Below are 17,147 nucleotides of genomic sequence, written 5' to 3' on the forward strand. Positions count from 1 at the left end.
CTTATACTGATTTGTGTTTGTTCAGGGTTCTGTTAGATGTTTACAAATTGTGCTACAATGACATTTGGAGAAATGTGTTTGGCAGTCATTCCATAAGATCCATGATCTATGTGATATAGTGAGATTTTCATTGTCCTGTTGACATATTTATTCTTAACTTTTGTGCTGTAACTCATTCATTCCAATCTTCTTACAGAGCAAACCACTCCAGAGAAATGCAAGAAACCTCGCACACCGACCAAGTCTCGGAAGCGGACTATGAGTGGCCGAAGCATATCTGACCATAGTGACATTGAGCCAGAGGGTACTGACCGGGCAGCAGCAAACAAGGATGGATTAGATGATAACTGTGTGGAAATATTGGATATCACCGGTGATGGTCCTTTTACAAATGAAGGTGGTTTAAGACCTTCAACAGGGGTGGAGAACAGCAACATCAAAGGCAGTGTGTCTTTTAATAATCATGTATTTAACCATAACGAGGATGTGCTCCAGGGACTTCAGTCTTTTGTTAAAGATAAGCTAAATTCTCGTTACGTTCTAACAATGAGCGAGGTGAAACGCTTATTTCAATTGAACTTGACTCAGAGTCAACCTGGTCACATTTTAAGTTCCGGTGTGTCAGACCAGATGCTAGAACAAGCTGCACTTGATGTCGGAGGAATCAGACTAAACGACCGGGTGAGTGTTTTTGCAATTTTAGTCTACAAAAAATGCCTCTTTCTTCAATTGTAATACTAAGATAAAAAAGATGTTGCTACAAGCATTATATATACTTTTTTTTTGTGTTTACTTTTTTACTTGTTTCAGTCATTTGACTGCGGCCATGCTGGAGCACCACCTTTAGTCGAGCAAATCGACCCCAGGACTTATTCTTTGGAAGCCTAGTACTTATTCTATCGGTCTCTTTTGCCAAACCGCTGAGTTATGGGGATGTAAACACACCAGCATCGATTGTCAAGCGATGGTGGGGGGGGACAACCACACACACACACACACACACATATATATATAAATATATATATATATATATATATATACATATATATATATGTATACACACGACGGGCTTCTTTCAGTTTCCATCTACCAAATCCACTCACAAGGCTTTGGTCGGCCCGAGGCTATAGTAGAAGACACTTGCCCAAGGTGCCATGCAGTGGGACTGAACCCGGAACCATGTGGTTGGTAAGCAAGCTACTTACCACACAGCCACTCCTGTGCCTATGTAGCTGTTAATGGAATTGTTTAATCATTCTAACATATTTTCATGCTTTCACGTGTCAGACAGTTTGTTGAGGTAGATTTTCTATGGTTGGATTCCCTTCCTGTCACCAACCCTCACCTGTTTCCAAACATGATATTCTTTTCTACTCTAGGAACAAGGCCCGAAATTTTTGAGGAGAGGCCAGTTGATTAGATCGACCCAGTATGCAACTGGTACTTAATTTATTGACCCCAAAACGATGAAAGGCAAAGTCGACCTAGGCAGAATTTGAACTCAGAACGTAAAGACAGACGAAACACTGCTAAGCATTTCGCCCGGCATGCTAACGTTTCTTATTTCTTTATTGCCCACAAGGGGCTAAACATAGAGGGGACAAACAAGGACAGACAAAGGAATTAAGTTGATTACATCGACTCCACTGCGTAACTGGTACTAAATTTATCGACCCCCAAAAGGATGAAAGGCAAAGTTGGACCTCGGCGTGCTAACGTTTCTGCCAGCTCGCTGCCTTCCAAACAATATTTCCCTTTGACCAAACATGTTTTTGCAGAAGACTGGAAATCAAGAACACTGCTTGTGTGACAATGTCAGTCACAGCTATTGTGCAGTGTTCGAATAAGGAGACACAAGTACATGGATGCATGCACACTCGAAAATATACATATACAATGGTCTTCTTTCAGCTTCCGTCTACCAAATCACAAAGCTTTAGTCAGCTCAGGGCTAGATTACAAGACACTTGCCCAAAGTGCCATACACAGAGACTTAACTACACAGCTGTGTCCCCCCCACCACCACCACACACACATATACACTTATACTCACATTGAGCAAGTAAATTTGGCAGAGAGAAACTGCAAGAAGCCTTTTGCATATATATATTGTGTGTTGATATCACACTTGTCACCATTTTAATGAAACACTGGTGTTGTTGGCATTCTTTGTTGACATTGTGAGCCAGTTGCTCACATTTTTGACAACCTCTGAAATAAGAAAAAAAATTTATGCCTTACATGATGAAAAACAGTTAAGGCTTGGTGACAGGAGGTGCACCCAGCTGTAAAACCTTGTCCCAAATAACTCTGTGTCTAACCCATGCCAGCTTAGAAAAATTAAAGAATGAGTGTAGATAGTCCATTTCTATCTGAAGCTATGCTGAATGATATAAATTTTTCATTATTATGTTAAGGTGCATGGTTTAGGTTTAGTGGTTAGGGTATTAGGCTTATGATCATAAGGTGGTGAGTTCAATTCCTGGCAGTGCATTTTGCTCTTGAGCAAGATCCTTTATTTCACGTTGCTCCAGGTCACTCAGCTGGCAAAATGAGTAGTATTTGTATTTCAAAGGGCCACCCTTTGTCACATTCTCTGTCACACTGAATCTCCTAGAGAACTGTGTTAAAGGTATGTGTGTCTGTGGAGTGCTCAGCCACTTGCATAATTTCATGAGCAGGCTGTTCCATTGATCGGATCAGCTGGGACCCTTGTCATCATAACCGATGGAGAGACAGCTCAGTTTTATGTCTACGGTAGTGAACTGGCAGAACCAATGACACGGCAGACAAAATGCCCAATAGCATTTCATTTGTCTTTCATCCTTTCGGGGTCTATAAAATTAGGTACCAGTGAAGTACTGGGGATTAGTGTAATTGACTTTACCCCATCCCTTCAAAAAATGCTGGTCCTGTGCTAGAATTTGAAACTATTATTATGGTTAAAGCGGCAAGCTGATAGAATTGTTACTGCGCCTGGCAAAATGCTTAGCTGCATTTCTTCCATCGTTACATTATGAGTTCAAATTCTACTGAGGTTGACTTAACCTTTCATCTTTTCAGGGTTGATAAACCAAGTGTCAATAAACCAGTTGTGTACTTGTGTACTGGGGTCAGTGTAATCAACCATCCCCCCCCCCCCACAAATTTCAGGCCTTGTACCTATATGTTGTTGGCATTCCGTCGCTTACAACGTCGAGAGTTCCAGTTGATCCGATCAACAGAACAGCCTGCTCATGAAATTAACGTGCAAGTGGCTGAGCACTCCACAGACACGGGTACCCTTAACATAGTTCTGGGGAGTATTCAGCGTGACACAGTGTGACAAGGCTGACCCTTTGAATTACAGGTGCAACAGAAACAGGAAGTAAGAGTGAGAGAAAGTTGTGGTGAAAGAGTACAGCAGGGTTCGCCACCATCCCCTGCCGGAGCCTCATGGAGCTTTAGGTGTTTTCGCTCAATAAACACTCACAACGCGATCCTATGACCGCGAGTCCGCTGCCCTAACCACTGGGCCATTGCGCCTCCACCTATATAGTAGAAAGGATTATTATGGTTTCATTTTATAACGATAATGAAAGTTTAACTTGTAATTGATTTGTTTACTGTATGTGTCAGCCGGTTGGGTTGGTAACCTACCACACATCGGACGCTTTATGGCCTTTTGTGGAGAGGTTACAGCTACTCAGAGGAAGAGTGGGGGGACAGGAGCCAATGACCTATGTAAGCTGTGACAGACAGTTGAGATCAACGATCAGTGCAGATGTGTTTGGGTGGGGGTAGGAGCAAATTCCTGTTAGTTGTGGTTCTGAAAAAGAGGAAAAGAGTTTTCTTTTTCTTTATTTTTTTTTTTTATATTCACTTCTTTCTAGCTGCTCACTCTCATATAATGCTAGGTAACCATGTATCTCCTCCATAGGAAAACACCTGTGCAAAAGCCAGCACAAAGCCACTTCCTTCTCTACTACACTCCCATTCCCATCCAGTTGTGAAGTCTTGTCTCGCAAGTTACTTGGTGACCTCACTTGCGCTGGTGTCGTACAAAAAGCACTCAGTACACTCTGAAGTGCACTGAGTGTTTCTAGCAGAAACCATGCCAAAGTAGAAGTTGGAACTCAGTGCAGTCCTCCAGCTCTTTAGATCTTCTCAAACCGTCCAATCCATGCCAGGCTGGAATATAAATGTTAAATGATGAGGATGTCAGGACAAAGGACTAGTTCCCATGACTTACGACAGGCTTTCCATCTACCAAATCCACTCACAAAGCTTTGATCAGCTCAAGGTGCCTGGCTGTGAAATTGAACCCAAAAGCCACATAGCCATACCTGGATGAATATGGAAAGTTATGCAGTTGGCTCAATCTGCTAGAAATAGCAGTAAATCTTTCTCAAATTCTATCCTACTATTAAAAAAAAAAAAAAAGGAAGGACACATTAGTTACTCTATATCTGATGGATTGTCATATCTGGAATGCCTTTGACAATAGGACTGCTCAGGGTTAAACCCCAACAACAATTGAAATATTACTTCTCAAAGATGGTTATGTTTGTTTGTTAGCTTTTTATTGGAGAATAGTGTTTAACCCCAGGCCACTGCTAATTCTACAGACCTATGATGATCCAAGGCATTCCTGCTGCTCACAATGGCAGTTCCTTTTTTTTCTTTTTCTCTTTTTTTTTTTTCAATCACTTGTAGAATGTGTAATTGGCACAAAAGGAGAGGAAGGGAGGGACAAGAAGGCCATTGCCGTGAGATGTGTAGGATCTAATCTTTTTTTTTTATTATGTTAAGTGCAACAAGTTAGGTTATACAAGTGCTTTTTGTGTCACACCTTGTCACAACAAAGACACACAAACTGGTTTTTTTTTTGAAAAAAACACCTTTTTTTTTTTTTTGTTTTTGTTTCCATTTGTGGGTGGTATGGTGCAGGCTGTGTGATTAAAAAATTCAGTGCATCCTGTATTGATTACCGGATTGTGAGTCGAAGTTTTCAATGAAAAACCTATGAAATCTCACTGTGTGTGAGTCTGTCTCTCTATCTGTGTGTGTATCCGTATGTCTGTTTTGTATGGTATGTGTTTGTAAGTCTGTCTCTGTCTCTCTGTGTGTTTGTGTGTCTCTGTCAGTCTGAGTAGGTCTGACTATGTGTCTGTAAGCATGATAGTTGTATGTCTCTGAGTCTATCTGTGTGTGTGTGTGTGCGTATGTCTGTTTTGTATGGTATGTGTTTGTGAGTCTGTCTGTCTCTGTAACTGTGTTTGTATGTCTCTGTCAGTCTGACTATGTGTCTGTAAATATGATAGTTGTATGTCTCTGAGTCTATCTGTGTGTGTGTGTGCGTGTGTCTGTTTTGTATGGTATGTGTTTGTGAGTCTGTCTGTCTCTATAACTGTGTTTGTGTATCTCTGTCAGTCTGAGTAGGTCTGACTATGTGTCTGTAAATATGATAGTTGTATGTCTCTGAGTCTGTGTCCTTGTGCGTGCGTGTGTGCATGACCTATTTATGTTGTCCATAAAATAAAACATCTTTCAACTCAATAATTTGATATTCCAAAGACATAGAAGGAAATAGGTCACTTGAAAAGATTGACTTTAAGAAGGACGTCCTGCTTTCGAATACCATGTAATGATGTCTTATCCAACCCATACCAGCTTGGAAAAGTCGATAGCAAACTAATGATGAAACTATGAATGTTAAATACATACAACTTTCTAGTCTTTGTGTTTTTGGGTTCAAATGCTGCCCATGTTGATGTTGATGTTGCCCATGGTGCCACACAGTGGGAGTGAACCCAGAACCATGTGGTTGGGAAGCAAACTTCTTATTTGTTTATTTCCCACAAGTGGCTAAACATAGAGGGGACAAACAAGGACAGACAAAGGGATTAAGTCGATTACATCGACCCCAGTGCATAACTGGTACTTAATTTATCGACCCCGAAAGGATGAAAGGCAAAGTCGACCTCGGCGAAATTTGAACTCAGAACGTAATGGCAGATGAAATGCCACTAAGCATTTCGCCCGGCATTCTAGCGTTTCTGCCAGCTCGCCGCAAACTTCTTACCACACAGCCATACCTGCACCTGGCCACATCGTGTTTGTATAGGAGTTGGGGGTGGAGTGGCCGGAAAGAGGATAACAATGTTGGTAATGAGGTGTCAGTGTATGATCAAGGTAGAAAGAAATGAGAATATAGAGTGAGGATGGGGAGGCTTTGATGGATAAGTTCATAGAAGTACAAGAGGAGAGTGATAGGTGGTTAGGCAGTGGAGTAGAGGTTAATGTAGTGGGTTATGCGCAAGGGTGGTGATGTGGTAGATTGTTGGGTGTTATGAAGATGGCCCGAGTCTATAAATTTATAGACGAGTGGAATGAGATTATGTGGCTGTCATGCCTTTCTCAACAGCTTTAACAACTTTAGTAAGATTAATTGGCTTCACAACTATTATTTGAAACTGGTTTGAGAATTCAATAGTTCAATAGTTCAATTAACAGTTGAGTTTGTTAACCCAGGAGAAGTACAGTTTCTGCTGTTGATGTTGCAATGTAGTGTATCTGTAAAACATTTTGTTGGTTTGTAATTATGTAAAAAAGATTCTCGCTTGCATTTGTAGAAACCAACAAAAAAAAGTACCTTGTCACTGTAAATGAAAGCTTTCAATGGTACTCCACTAATGCAGTAGGTTTCAAAATGAGGTTCGGGGGGAGGGGTTGTTTTTTGCTTGTTTTTATATTTAAGCAATGAATATATAAAGAATTTGGTGAGGTCTTAAGTAGGTTGATAGAGAACCAGGACTTCATATATGATAGATATATTCATACTTAATATAAGAGTGGTTAGCAGTAGGAGCATTGGAGTTCCAGACCTGCCCAGGTTTCTTACTAAACATATTTGTTAGTTACTATTTCAGATGGGTTTATTACGAAACCAGTTGCCAGACTATGGCAAGGTAACAATAGGGCTTTTTTTTTTTATGTGAAGGGAAGAACTACATGTGATACTGCATGGTAGTGAGACTTTGACATTAAGTGTGAAAAATCTGTAGATGCTGGAGAGAGATGAAGTAAGCCTGGCCCAATGAAAATATAATATTAGTCTACATGGAAGCTAGAGTGCAAATGAGCTGAGAGGTTGGCTAATGTAATAGAGATGCCAACTGAAGCGTGCATAGGTAACAACTGTGCTGGTGTGGTTGTCTGAGGTGAATATACAGGTTGAGTGTTTGGTGAAAAAATATCATTGGTGTAAGAATACTTGTAGAAGAAGAGGGCGAAGAAAAGTGTAAGGAAAAAGTGATGTTGACATGTCAGACATTAGGCTCCACAGAAGTGATGACAGAGGAACTGAACAATTTGATGACATGTTATAGAGTTGTTGGCACTCCGTCGCTTACGACGTCGAGGGTTCCACTTGATCGATCAATGGAACAGCCTGCTCGTGAAATTATCGTGCAAGTGGCTGAGCACTCCACAGACACGTGTACCCTTAATGTAGTTCTCGGGGATATTCAGCATGACACAGAGTGTGACAAGGCTGACCCTTTGAATTACAGGCACAACAGAAACAGGAAGTAAGAATGAGAGAAAGTTGTGGTGGAAGAGTACAGCAGGGTTTGCCACCATCCCCTGCCGGAGCCTCGTGGAGCTTTAGGTGTTTTCGCTCAATAAACACTCACAATGTCCAGTCTGGGAATCGAAACTGCAATCCTACGACTGCGAGTCCGCTGCCCTAACCACTGGGCCATTGCGCCTCCTTTTTTGTTGTAGAGTAGCTTGGTGTAATAGATGTCAGTTTGGAAAACATTTCAGATTTTGAATGATGATATGATCGTTTCTGTCTTTCTATCAGTGGCCTAAACAATACATTGAGGAACCTGTATTCATAGCTTCCAGAATTGGTGACGGATTAGATCCGGTAAGTTGTTATTCTATCTATGTAACCATTTTCTTGAAATATCATTATTAAATAAAATAAAATTATAGACAGGCAGACGCAGACTCATGTTTGATATGTAACATCTTCCTGTTTTCTGATGTAATCATAAGAAAATATTTGACTGAAGTGTTAAGGAATGAATCCAAGTTCAAACTTCACGAACGACATCACCAGCTTTTTTTTTTTTTTTTTTTAATAGGTAAAATTAGTATTTCTCATATACAAAGATACCCTTCTCTTTAAAGTATTTGCTTAATTTCAGAGATCCTCATTAAGGGTCCATTGCTCAGTTGCAGAATCTTTAGAAATCTTCCTGTTTTTATTTCAGATGAGAGGTGTACTTATTGGTATGTTACAGACTTCTTGTCGTGTAGCATCGAACCTGTTCAAGAAGAAAGTGGATGAGGTACTTGGTTGCCCCATCTCTGAGAGCGACTGTAAAAAATTGTTACGGGTAAGGTTAACTTCAGTATTCTCCCTTTGTCCCTTGTCTGTCTCCTCTCATCTTGTGACAGTAATGCTCATTATACAACTGCACAATGTCAAAGCAAGAAGACACACACTCCTCTCTGTCTCTCTCTCTCACACACACACTCTCACATGTGTGTATGTATGTATGTGTATATATATATATATATATATATATATATATATAATATATATATATATAAAATTAAAACATGGGGTAAAAATCATATATTAATTAATATCGATTTATTACCAGGAAGCTAGCACATTTAAAGAATCAGAGAGATTCAGAAAAAATATTTGAGATCTTAGGGGATTAAAGTATATTTTTATATATAACGATGACCACTAAAGTGTATAAGATTCTGAGAATTATGATTCCATTACAGTTCACACTGAATAGAAGCAGACATTCGGTAAGAGTGTTGATTTTGAAACTGGTTCGTGGATAATAATGTTTTATTTCTATAATTTTCACGGTCTTGCCCGCATACATTTTGGTATTTCGCTGAATTTCGTTTTGAGAACAATTAGGTCTTAGTAGATACAACACGTGGTCTATTTCTAGCACATTAAATGTCCACTTTAGTGGTCATCGTTTTATATATATATATATATATATATATATACATGTGTGTGTGTGTGAAATTGTAGTCTTGGCCAATGCCAGTGCTGTCTGACTGGCACCCACGCCAGTGGCACATAAAGAGCACTATTTGAGTGTTGGGTCTCATGGAGGCAGTGACATCAAGCCAAGAGAAACTGTAGTCATGGCCGATGCCAGTGTCGTGTAACTGGCCTGTTAAAAGCACCCTTCAATTGTTGGGCAATATGCTGTGCTTGTGAAGACCTGTCAAACTGGGTGAAACCGTGGCCGATGCTAGTGCCATCTGACTGGCACCTGTGCTGGTGGCATGTAAAAAGCATGGTTCAAGCAGTGGATCTCACGGAGGGCAGTAACCAAGACCTTTGGCCATATACCGTATTTGTATAGACCTGACAAGCCAAATGAGACCATAGTCGTGGCCAATGCTGGTGTCTGGTCAATGGCACCCGTTATAGTGGCACATAAAAAACACCCACTACGCTATCGGAGTGGTTGGTGTTAGGAAGGGCGTCCAACCATAGAAACCTTGCCAAATCAGATGGTGCAGCCCCCCAACTTACCAGTTTTCAGTCAAACCGTCCAACCCATTCAATCATAGAAAATGGATGTTAAATGAGAACATACACTCTATCTCTCTCTCTCTCTCTCAAAACTTCTTTCAGTTACTGTCTATTAAATCCACCACATTATAGCCTTGGGCTGTAGTAGAAGGTACCACATGGTGGGACTGAACCTGAAACCATGTAATTGGGAAACAAGACTTCTTAACCCCGTAGCCCTACAGTAATATCTTTTAACATCAAAACCCATATCTAAATATATTTCTGCTAATTACAAAGACTGGATTGTTTCTAACTCCTTTCTTGTTTCAATTTCAGGATTATTGTATCACAAAAGGGTCGTGTTGGTATTTGAAAGGGGTCAGCACAGAGGAGTCATGACACCACCACCACTGTCACATTTCCTTGTTGACTTCTGCCATCATTCTATTAAATTATCACATATCAACGTGGATATCTTCTTTTCTTCACTGGGAGATATTGCATGGTTGTGTGTCTGCAACACAATTTGATATTTTCACATTGAAAAAAACAAAACAAAACAACTATAACAAAATTGCAAAAATCTCTACAAAGATACAAAGGATGTATTCAAGGAGAGAAATTCATTAAGAACAACAACAACAACAATAATTAAAATTATTAAAAATAATTAAAATCTGCTTGTAAATAAAGTTTGTTACTAATCAATTTGTAAATGTAAAAATAATGATAAAAATTATTCTTTATTCACTCAATAAAAAAAGAAAAACTGCTAAACTATTTATTTTACTCAAACAAGTGAAATAAATACCAGATATCTGTATTTTGTGTTTGGCTATTTCTAATCAATATATCTCTTGAATTAGTTTTATTGATTTCAAATGGAAACAACTCGTTGAGTGAGTCAGTGTTTGTAAAGATGCATTCATGTGAATATCTGCATATCAATGGCATTTCCTGCATATATGCAGATCATGTAACACAGGCATAAAAAAATATGAGAGCAAATAAAACCTTCAGTTTTAATATAAATCTTTTATTTTTATGAAACAACAGGAAAAAGACTACTTAAATTCATTTATATGGTTATTTTTTGTTGATTTTTTGGGGTGGTTTTAGAAATTTTTTTGGCACTGGTTTAAATACTGGGGAATCATTCTTGATATCCATGTTATTCATCATTGTTTTAATGTCCACTTTTCCATGTTTGCATGGGTTGGATAGAATTTGCTGAGACAGATTTTCCATGGTTGGGTGCTCTTCCTGTCACCAACCCTCATTTGTTTCTGAATAAGTTATTTCCCCATCACCTGACACTTTTTTTCACAGGAGATTGGAAACGGAGTACTGCTTGCATGATGGTAACATGTGCTTACAATCACATGATGTCAAAGAAAGGGAGACAGTAAACAAACACGCACGCGCAGTAGTGGCTGTGTGGTAAGTAGCTTGCTTACCAACCACATAGTTCCAGGTTCAGTCCCACTGCATGGCACTTTGGGCAAGTGTCTTCTACTATAGCCTCGGGCCGACCAAAGCCTTGTGAGTGGATTTGGTAGACGGAAACTGAAAGAAGCCCGTCGTATATATATATATATATATATATATATATATGTTTGTGTGTCTGTGTTTGTCCTCCCAACATCGCTTGACAACCGATGCTGGTGTTTTTACGTCCCCATAACTTAGCGGTTCGGCAAAAAGAGACCGATAGAATAAGTCCTGGGGTCGATTTGCTCGACTAAAGGCGGTGCTCCAGCATGGCTGCAGTCAAATGACTGAAACAAGTAAACACAGCTCACAGATGAGATCCAGAGATTCTCCATATAGAAGACTGTAGTGCTCAAAAGATTCAAACTTAGACTCCAGTGTCTTTACAGGGGATCAATTCCACATGGTAAAGAAAGGTTATGAGAGGGATCAAGTTGAGTGGTACAAAAGGTGGAAACTTCCAGGTGCTGAAGATTTATGAGCAGAAAGAAAAAAATGAAGATAACTTTATCTTTTACTTGTTTCAGTCATTTGACTGCAGCCATGCTGGATCGCTTGGAATAGATCCCTTGTTCTTTGTAATCCTAGTACTTATTCTATCAGTTCTTTTGTCAAACCACGAAGTTACAGGAACGTAAACACACCAATATTGTTTGTCAAGTGATGGAGTGGGGACAGACACAAAAATACACACACACATATACGATGGGTTTCTTTCAGTTTCCATGTACCAAATCCACTCACAAGACTTTAGTTGACCCAAGGCTATAGTAGAAGACACTTGCCCAAGGTGTCACTTAATGGGACAGAACAAAGAGCCATGTGGTAGGGAAGCAGGCTTACTACACCTGCGCCTATGTATGTATCTGTCTATCTATCTATATATATATATATATATTAATGTAATTTGAACTCTGCCAAATCAGATTGGAGCCTGGTGTAGCCATCTGGTTCACCAGTTCTCAGTCAAATCGTCCAACCCATGCTAGCATGGAAAGCGGACGTTAAACGATGATGATGAATGTATAATATATATATATATATATGTATATTACGGAGATGCACTTGCATAGCAAGTGACCTGATCTGAGATCGTGTGCTGGAACGAAAACAATTGCAGCGTGGAAGGTGTTTTTAAGCCATTTAGATTCACTTCAACATTTAAATTTAATTTGTCAAAATATTTTCGTCGCTTTGAGACCGCGACCTGTTCACTGACAAAATTCTGTGCTACATCTGAGAAAGTAATAGTTAGTTCATGATATATATGTACATGTGTATGTATGTATGTATGTATGTGCGTGTACTTGTGTGCGCGTATGCATCTGTACATGCGTATGCATGTGTGCATGCCTATACACATGTATGTATGTGAGTATGTACTTATGGATGTACGTGAGTAATAGGGTAAGTGTGTAGACGTGTTTGTGTGTGTGTGTGCATATGTATGTGAATGTATGTTTATGTACTGATATGTGCGTCAGTTCAAGTTGTCTACATGACAGTTACTTTGTTGAAGGTTGTATATACGCACATATATACATATGCATATACACATATGTAAACACGCACACACATATGTGTGTGTGCGTTTGCCCCTCTAACCATCGTCTAACGGTGAATAGATACAACGTCTTAGATACATATATGTACATATATAACCTTACTTATACATATATAAACAAGTATACACAATCATATTGACACTCACACACGCTCACAAATATACATATCTTAAAGTATACACGCATATACGATTAACCATCACTACACCTATACATATATACACACACACATACATATATACAAATATGTATGACACTAATACAAGGATAACGGTTAAAATTCAAATATGCATTTTTTTTTCCTCCATAAACATACCACACATAGATGTATCTACACACACTCATATCTACACATACTCATACGCCCATGCATGCACACACTCATAGTCACATACACACATACATCTACACACACGCACATACATATCAAACTATATACGCTCATAAGGTTATATATAATAACATATATGTATTATGCATCTCAACATATATGTATGGAAAGGAATTCCACGTGTAAAAGAGAAAGAAGGGTGACTATAGAGGTGTACTCCCGTGTGGAATCTGGATGTTACCCCACTCGGATTTACGGTTGAGAGAGGGTTTGTACTCCTGTATACAGACAGCTTCAGTGACCTGTCTCAGCATTGCATCAGTGGGATGTTTGGACAAGATGTTTAATTTAAGGCTCCCTAAGGAGCCCTTGTGGCAGTCTACAGCATGCTGAGGTTAGAGAGGGACGCCAACAAAAGAAATAAGACCGACACTTGGTATGATAACAAGAAGTTTCACAGTGTGATGTTTGTTGATGCTACACCGAAGAGCATATTAAGTAAGGCATTCAAGAAAATCCTGCACAAAACTGGCCTTAAGATCAAAGTTGTAGAAAAGACAGGTAGGACTATCAAATCTGAGTTATGTAAATCATATCCGTTTGATAGAATCATCTGTCAAAATAATTGTGCAGTATGTTCTACAAACCCACACGTGAACTGCAAAACCAAGAACACTGTATACCAAATTAAGTGCCAAGAAGGAGCTTACGCGACCAACCCAGAGTCATACATTGGTGAGACTTCTAGGAGTATCAATGATAGGTTCGAAGAACACCTGGACAACTACATTGAAAAGAAACCTAACTCCATCTTCTATCAGCATGCTGTAGACTGCCACAAGGGCTCCTTAGGGAGTCTTAAATTAAACATCTTGTCCAAACATCCCACTGATGCAATACTGAGACAGGTCACTGAAGCTGTCTGTATACAGGGGTACAAACCCTCTCTCAACCGAAAATCCGAGTGGGGTAACATCCAGATTCCACACGGGAGTACACCTCTATAGTCACCCTTCTTTCTCTTTTACACGTGGAATTCCTTTCCATACATACATGTTGAGATGCATAATACATACATATATGTTATTATATATGAGCGTATATAGTTTGATGTGTGTGTAGATGTATGTGTTGTGCGTTGTGTATGTGACTATGAGTGTGTGCATGCATGGGCGTATGAGTATGTGTAGATATGAGTGCAATATATATATATTATACATTAATGATATGAGTGCAATATATATATATTGTACATTAATGATATGAGTGCAATATATATATATATTATACATTAATGTATGTGTTGTCCCCCCCCCCCCATCTCCGCTTGACAACCCATGTTGGTGCGTTTCCATCCCTATAGCCTAGCGGTTCAGCAAAAAAGACCGATAGAATAACTACCAAGTTAAAAAAAAAAAGTACTGTAGTCGATCCGTTCGATTGAAATTCTTCAAAACGCTGCTCCAGCATGGCCGTAGTCTAATGACTGAAAGAAGCGACTACATTGCGCCATGAGAAAAACAGTTGACGGGAGTCAGAGGGTTAAGTTTTCCTAGAAATGAACGATTGTAGGATGGTGTAAGAATATTGTAATCTCCTTTTCTCGGAAAAAATTCATTCACGAACAGGTTACGGCACGACACGAAAGAAAAATAAAAGAAAGGCTATAATGTTTTCGAATCACTTGACTACAAACCTAACAATAACAAAAATTGGCCTTGAGTTGAATGATTTATAGAAACGGTGTGATGATTGATAGCAGGGCGGCGATGACGTTGGTGGTGGTGGCGGTGATGACGATGAGGACAGTGGCGCGGTGGTCGTGTTTGGGAAACTTAACCTTTGGGCTGATTAATTTGAATTGTAAAGTAGGCATTTAAAAATTCCTTTTAGTGTTCAAATACGACTGGAGATGACAGTTAGTGCGTTCATCTGTGAAATGTTTGAATGATTAAAAAAAAAATAATAAATAAAAATCCTCCGTTTTTTCTGAAAAATGTCAGGTTTAAATTAAAACCATGTGTCGCTAAAAAAAAATGGGTCATTTTTCAGAGTAACACCCGCACGATTTTCACTAAGGAAAAAAAAATTCCAATGAATTCGGGACAGAATTCCCTAACCCTAAAACCCTAATCCTGAAAAGATCGATGGGGTGGGGGTGGAGTGAAATTTCCGAGGCTTCCACCTCACCCCACTCCGTTTTTGGGACCCCAAAAAGGGTTTTGTAGCATATTAGGATGTCACAGGAATTCATTCAACGAAAAAAAAATTCCAATGAATGCGGGACCTTGGGGGGTGGGGGTTCCCCCTTCGTCCCTCACCCCTTTTCTGAACCAAAATAAGGGATTTATTTGCAGCATATTAGGAGCTCAGGGTACTTGATCCCACGGGAAAAAAATGAGTTTTTTTTTTGTTTTTCTTAGTGAAAATCGTGCGAGTAAAAATGGTAAAAATGAAGCAAAGACTGATATTTTATACCAATCAGACATTTTTACATGTATGTATGCATGTACGTACGTGTGTGTATATACGTATATACGTAACTGTGTATATATGCGCGTTTTTGTATGTATATACACACACACATATAGCTCTAGGAAACACCGTTTCCTGTTGGACTTCACACATTTCCTAAAACCAGTGAATGTATTTCAGTTGAAATATATGTTTTCAAAGGACAGGCATCGGCAGCTAGCAGGCTATGCTACACCAGACTGATGATGAGCAATGACTCTGAAACTAGTCTCTAGATGCTGGCTTTGCTAGGTGGAGGTGCTTGTCTCCACTTTGAAAACATAAGGGCACTGGAAATGTGTCAAGTCCAACAGGAAACGATAAATGCTGCTAAACAACAGTAGCATTCTTTCCTTTCATGGAACTGTCACATTAAGTTGGCAACATCATATCACTTTATCGTGCTGCTACTGCATAAATCTCTCTGAGAGATTTAGAAATGTATTATTTATATTTTAGTTATTTTATCTATTGCGCGCCAATGTACAGATGCGCATGCGCGCCAATGTACAGATTCGCACGCTCGCATCAATACACCCCTTCCATATATCGAACTTTTGCATTATTTCTACCCCCCTTATTTCACACCTTTTCATAGAGGTATATATGCAAATATAAGTACATATGTGTATATATGTACGTATGTATGTTTGTATGAATGTATGTATGTATGTATGTGTGTGCGTGTGTGTGTGTCCGTGTCCACACGTATATGTGAATATGCTTGTATGTTCATGTGTGTATTTGCGCACATATATGCATTATGCGGCAATGCATGCGTATATTTGGCAAATGCGTGAGTATGTATTTATGACTGTCCACATATGTATGTATAAGAGTGTGTACAGTCACGCCTATAAACACCCCCACACGCCTACAACACGCCAAATCGTATTGGCTTGGTGCATAATTATTGCGGCTTCTTTTCAATAAATTTTATTCAACAAAAATAATAACAACATGTAACAAAAATATCTTTAAATGATTATTCTGGAACACATTCACCATCTACTTCAAATACTGCTTCCCATTTGTTTAGCAGACGATCAGACCGCCATTTAAAGATGCACCAACCCAGTATTTTCTACAGGTATTTGTATCTATTACAGTCAGCTGTTGCGCGCGTGTAGGTGCGTATATATGTGTATGAATGTTTATACGCATATATACCCATGCGTTTACGCGTGTGCGTGTGTGTGACTGCATATACGTACATGTGGGCGTATATTTGCATTTGTACGCAAGTGTGTGTGTGTAAAGACATTCGTTATTTCTTTTACCAGGAACTTTCGCTTTCTTTTTCTTGGAAATTATTTTCACTTTCCAGGAATTTTCCATCATATGGTCAGGAAATGCAAGTGAAAATATTGACACTATTCCGCATTGCCAAACATATATGTGGAACGAAGACCGCAACCATCTCTTAGTTGTTTTTTTTTTTTGTTTTTTAATTTCTTCCGATTCCAATATTTTCAAAAACGAAGATTATGATTTTGGCACTCACTTCATTTGGGACGGAACTCGGCTGTAAGTGTTACACTTTGGACAGGAATGTGTATATGCGAGTATGTATGTATGTATGTATGTACGTATGTATGTATGTATGTATGTATGCATTTATATATATATAAATATGTATAAAAGATAATAAGAGTGAAAAAACTACAGAAGGCTTGTGTTACATGGTTAAAGT

General features: G+C 39.1%; 1 protein-coding gene across 5 annotated transcripts in view; it reads left to right on the plus strand.

Moving 5' to 3' along the window:
• The window catches only part of LOC106874179 (DNA-directed RNA polymerase III subunit RPC5), a 32,397-nt gene extending 21,812 nt beyond the window's left edge, over positions 1 to 10,585 (plus strand). For all 5 annotated transcript variants that reach the window (XM_014921836.3, XM_052975777.2, XM_052975778.2 and 2 more), the window contains 4 exons: positions 197 to 681; positions 7,850 to 7,915; positions 8,265 to 8,390; positions 9,890 to 10,585. In XM_014921836.3, coding sequence (XP_014777322.2) covers positions 197 to 681; positions 7,850 to 7,915; positions 8,265 to 8,390; positions 9,890 to 9,952 — 740 coding nt within the window. In that variant the 3' untranslated portion in view covers positions 9,953 to 10,585. The remainder of the gene's footprint in view (positions 1 to 196; positions 682 to 7,849; positions 7,916 to 8,264; positions 8,391 to 9,889) is intronic.
• Positions 10,586 to 17,147: the final 6,562 nt, after the last annotated feature.

This window comes from Octopus bimaculoides, chromosome 22 (assembly GCF_046866305.1).
Source record: "Octopus bimaculoides isolate indiv1 chromosome 22, ASM4686630v1, whole genome shotgun sequence".
NCBI classification, from domain to species: Eukaryota; Metazoa; Mollusca; class Cephalopoda; order Octopoda; family Octopodidae; genus Octopus; species Octopus bimaculoides.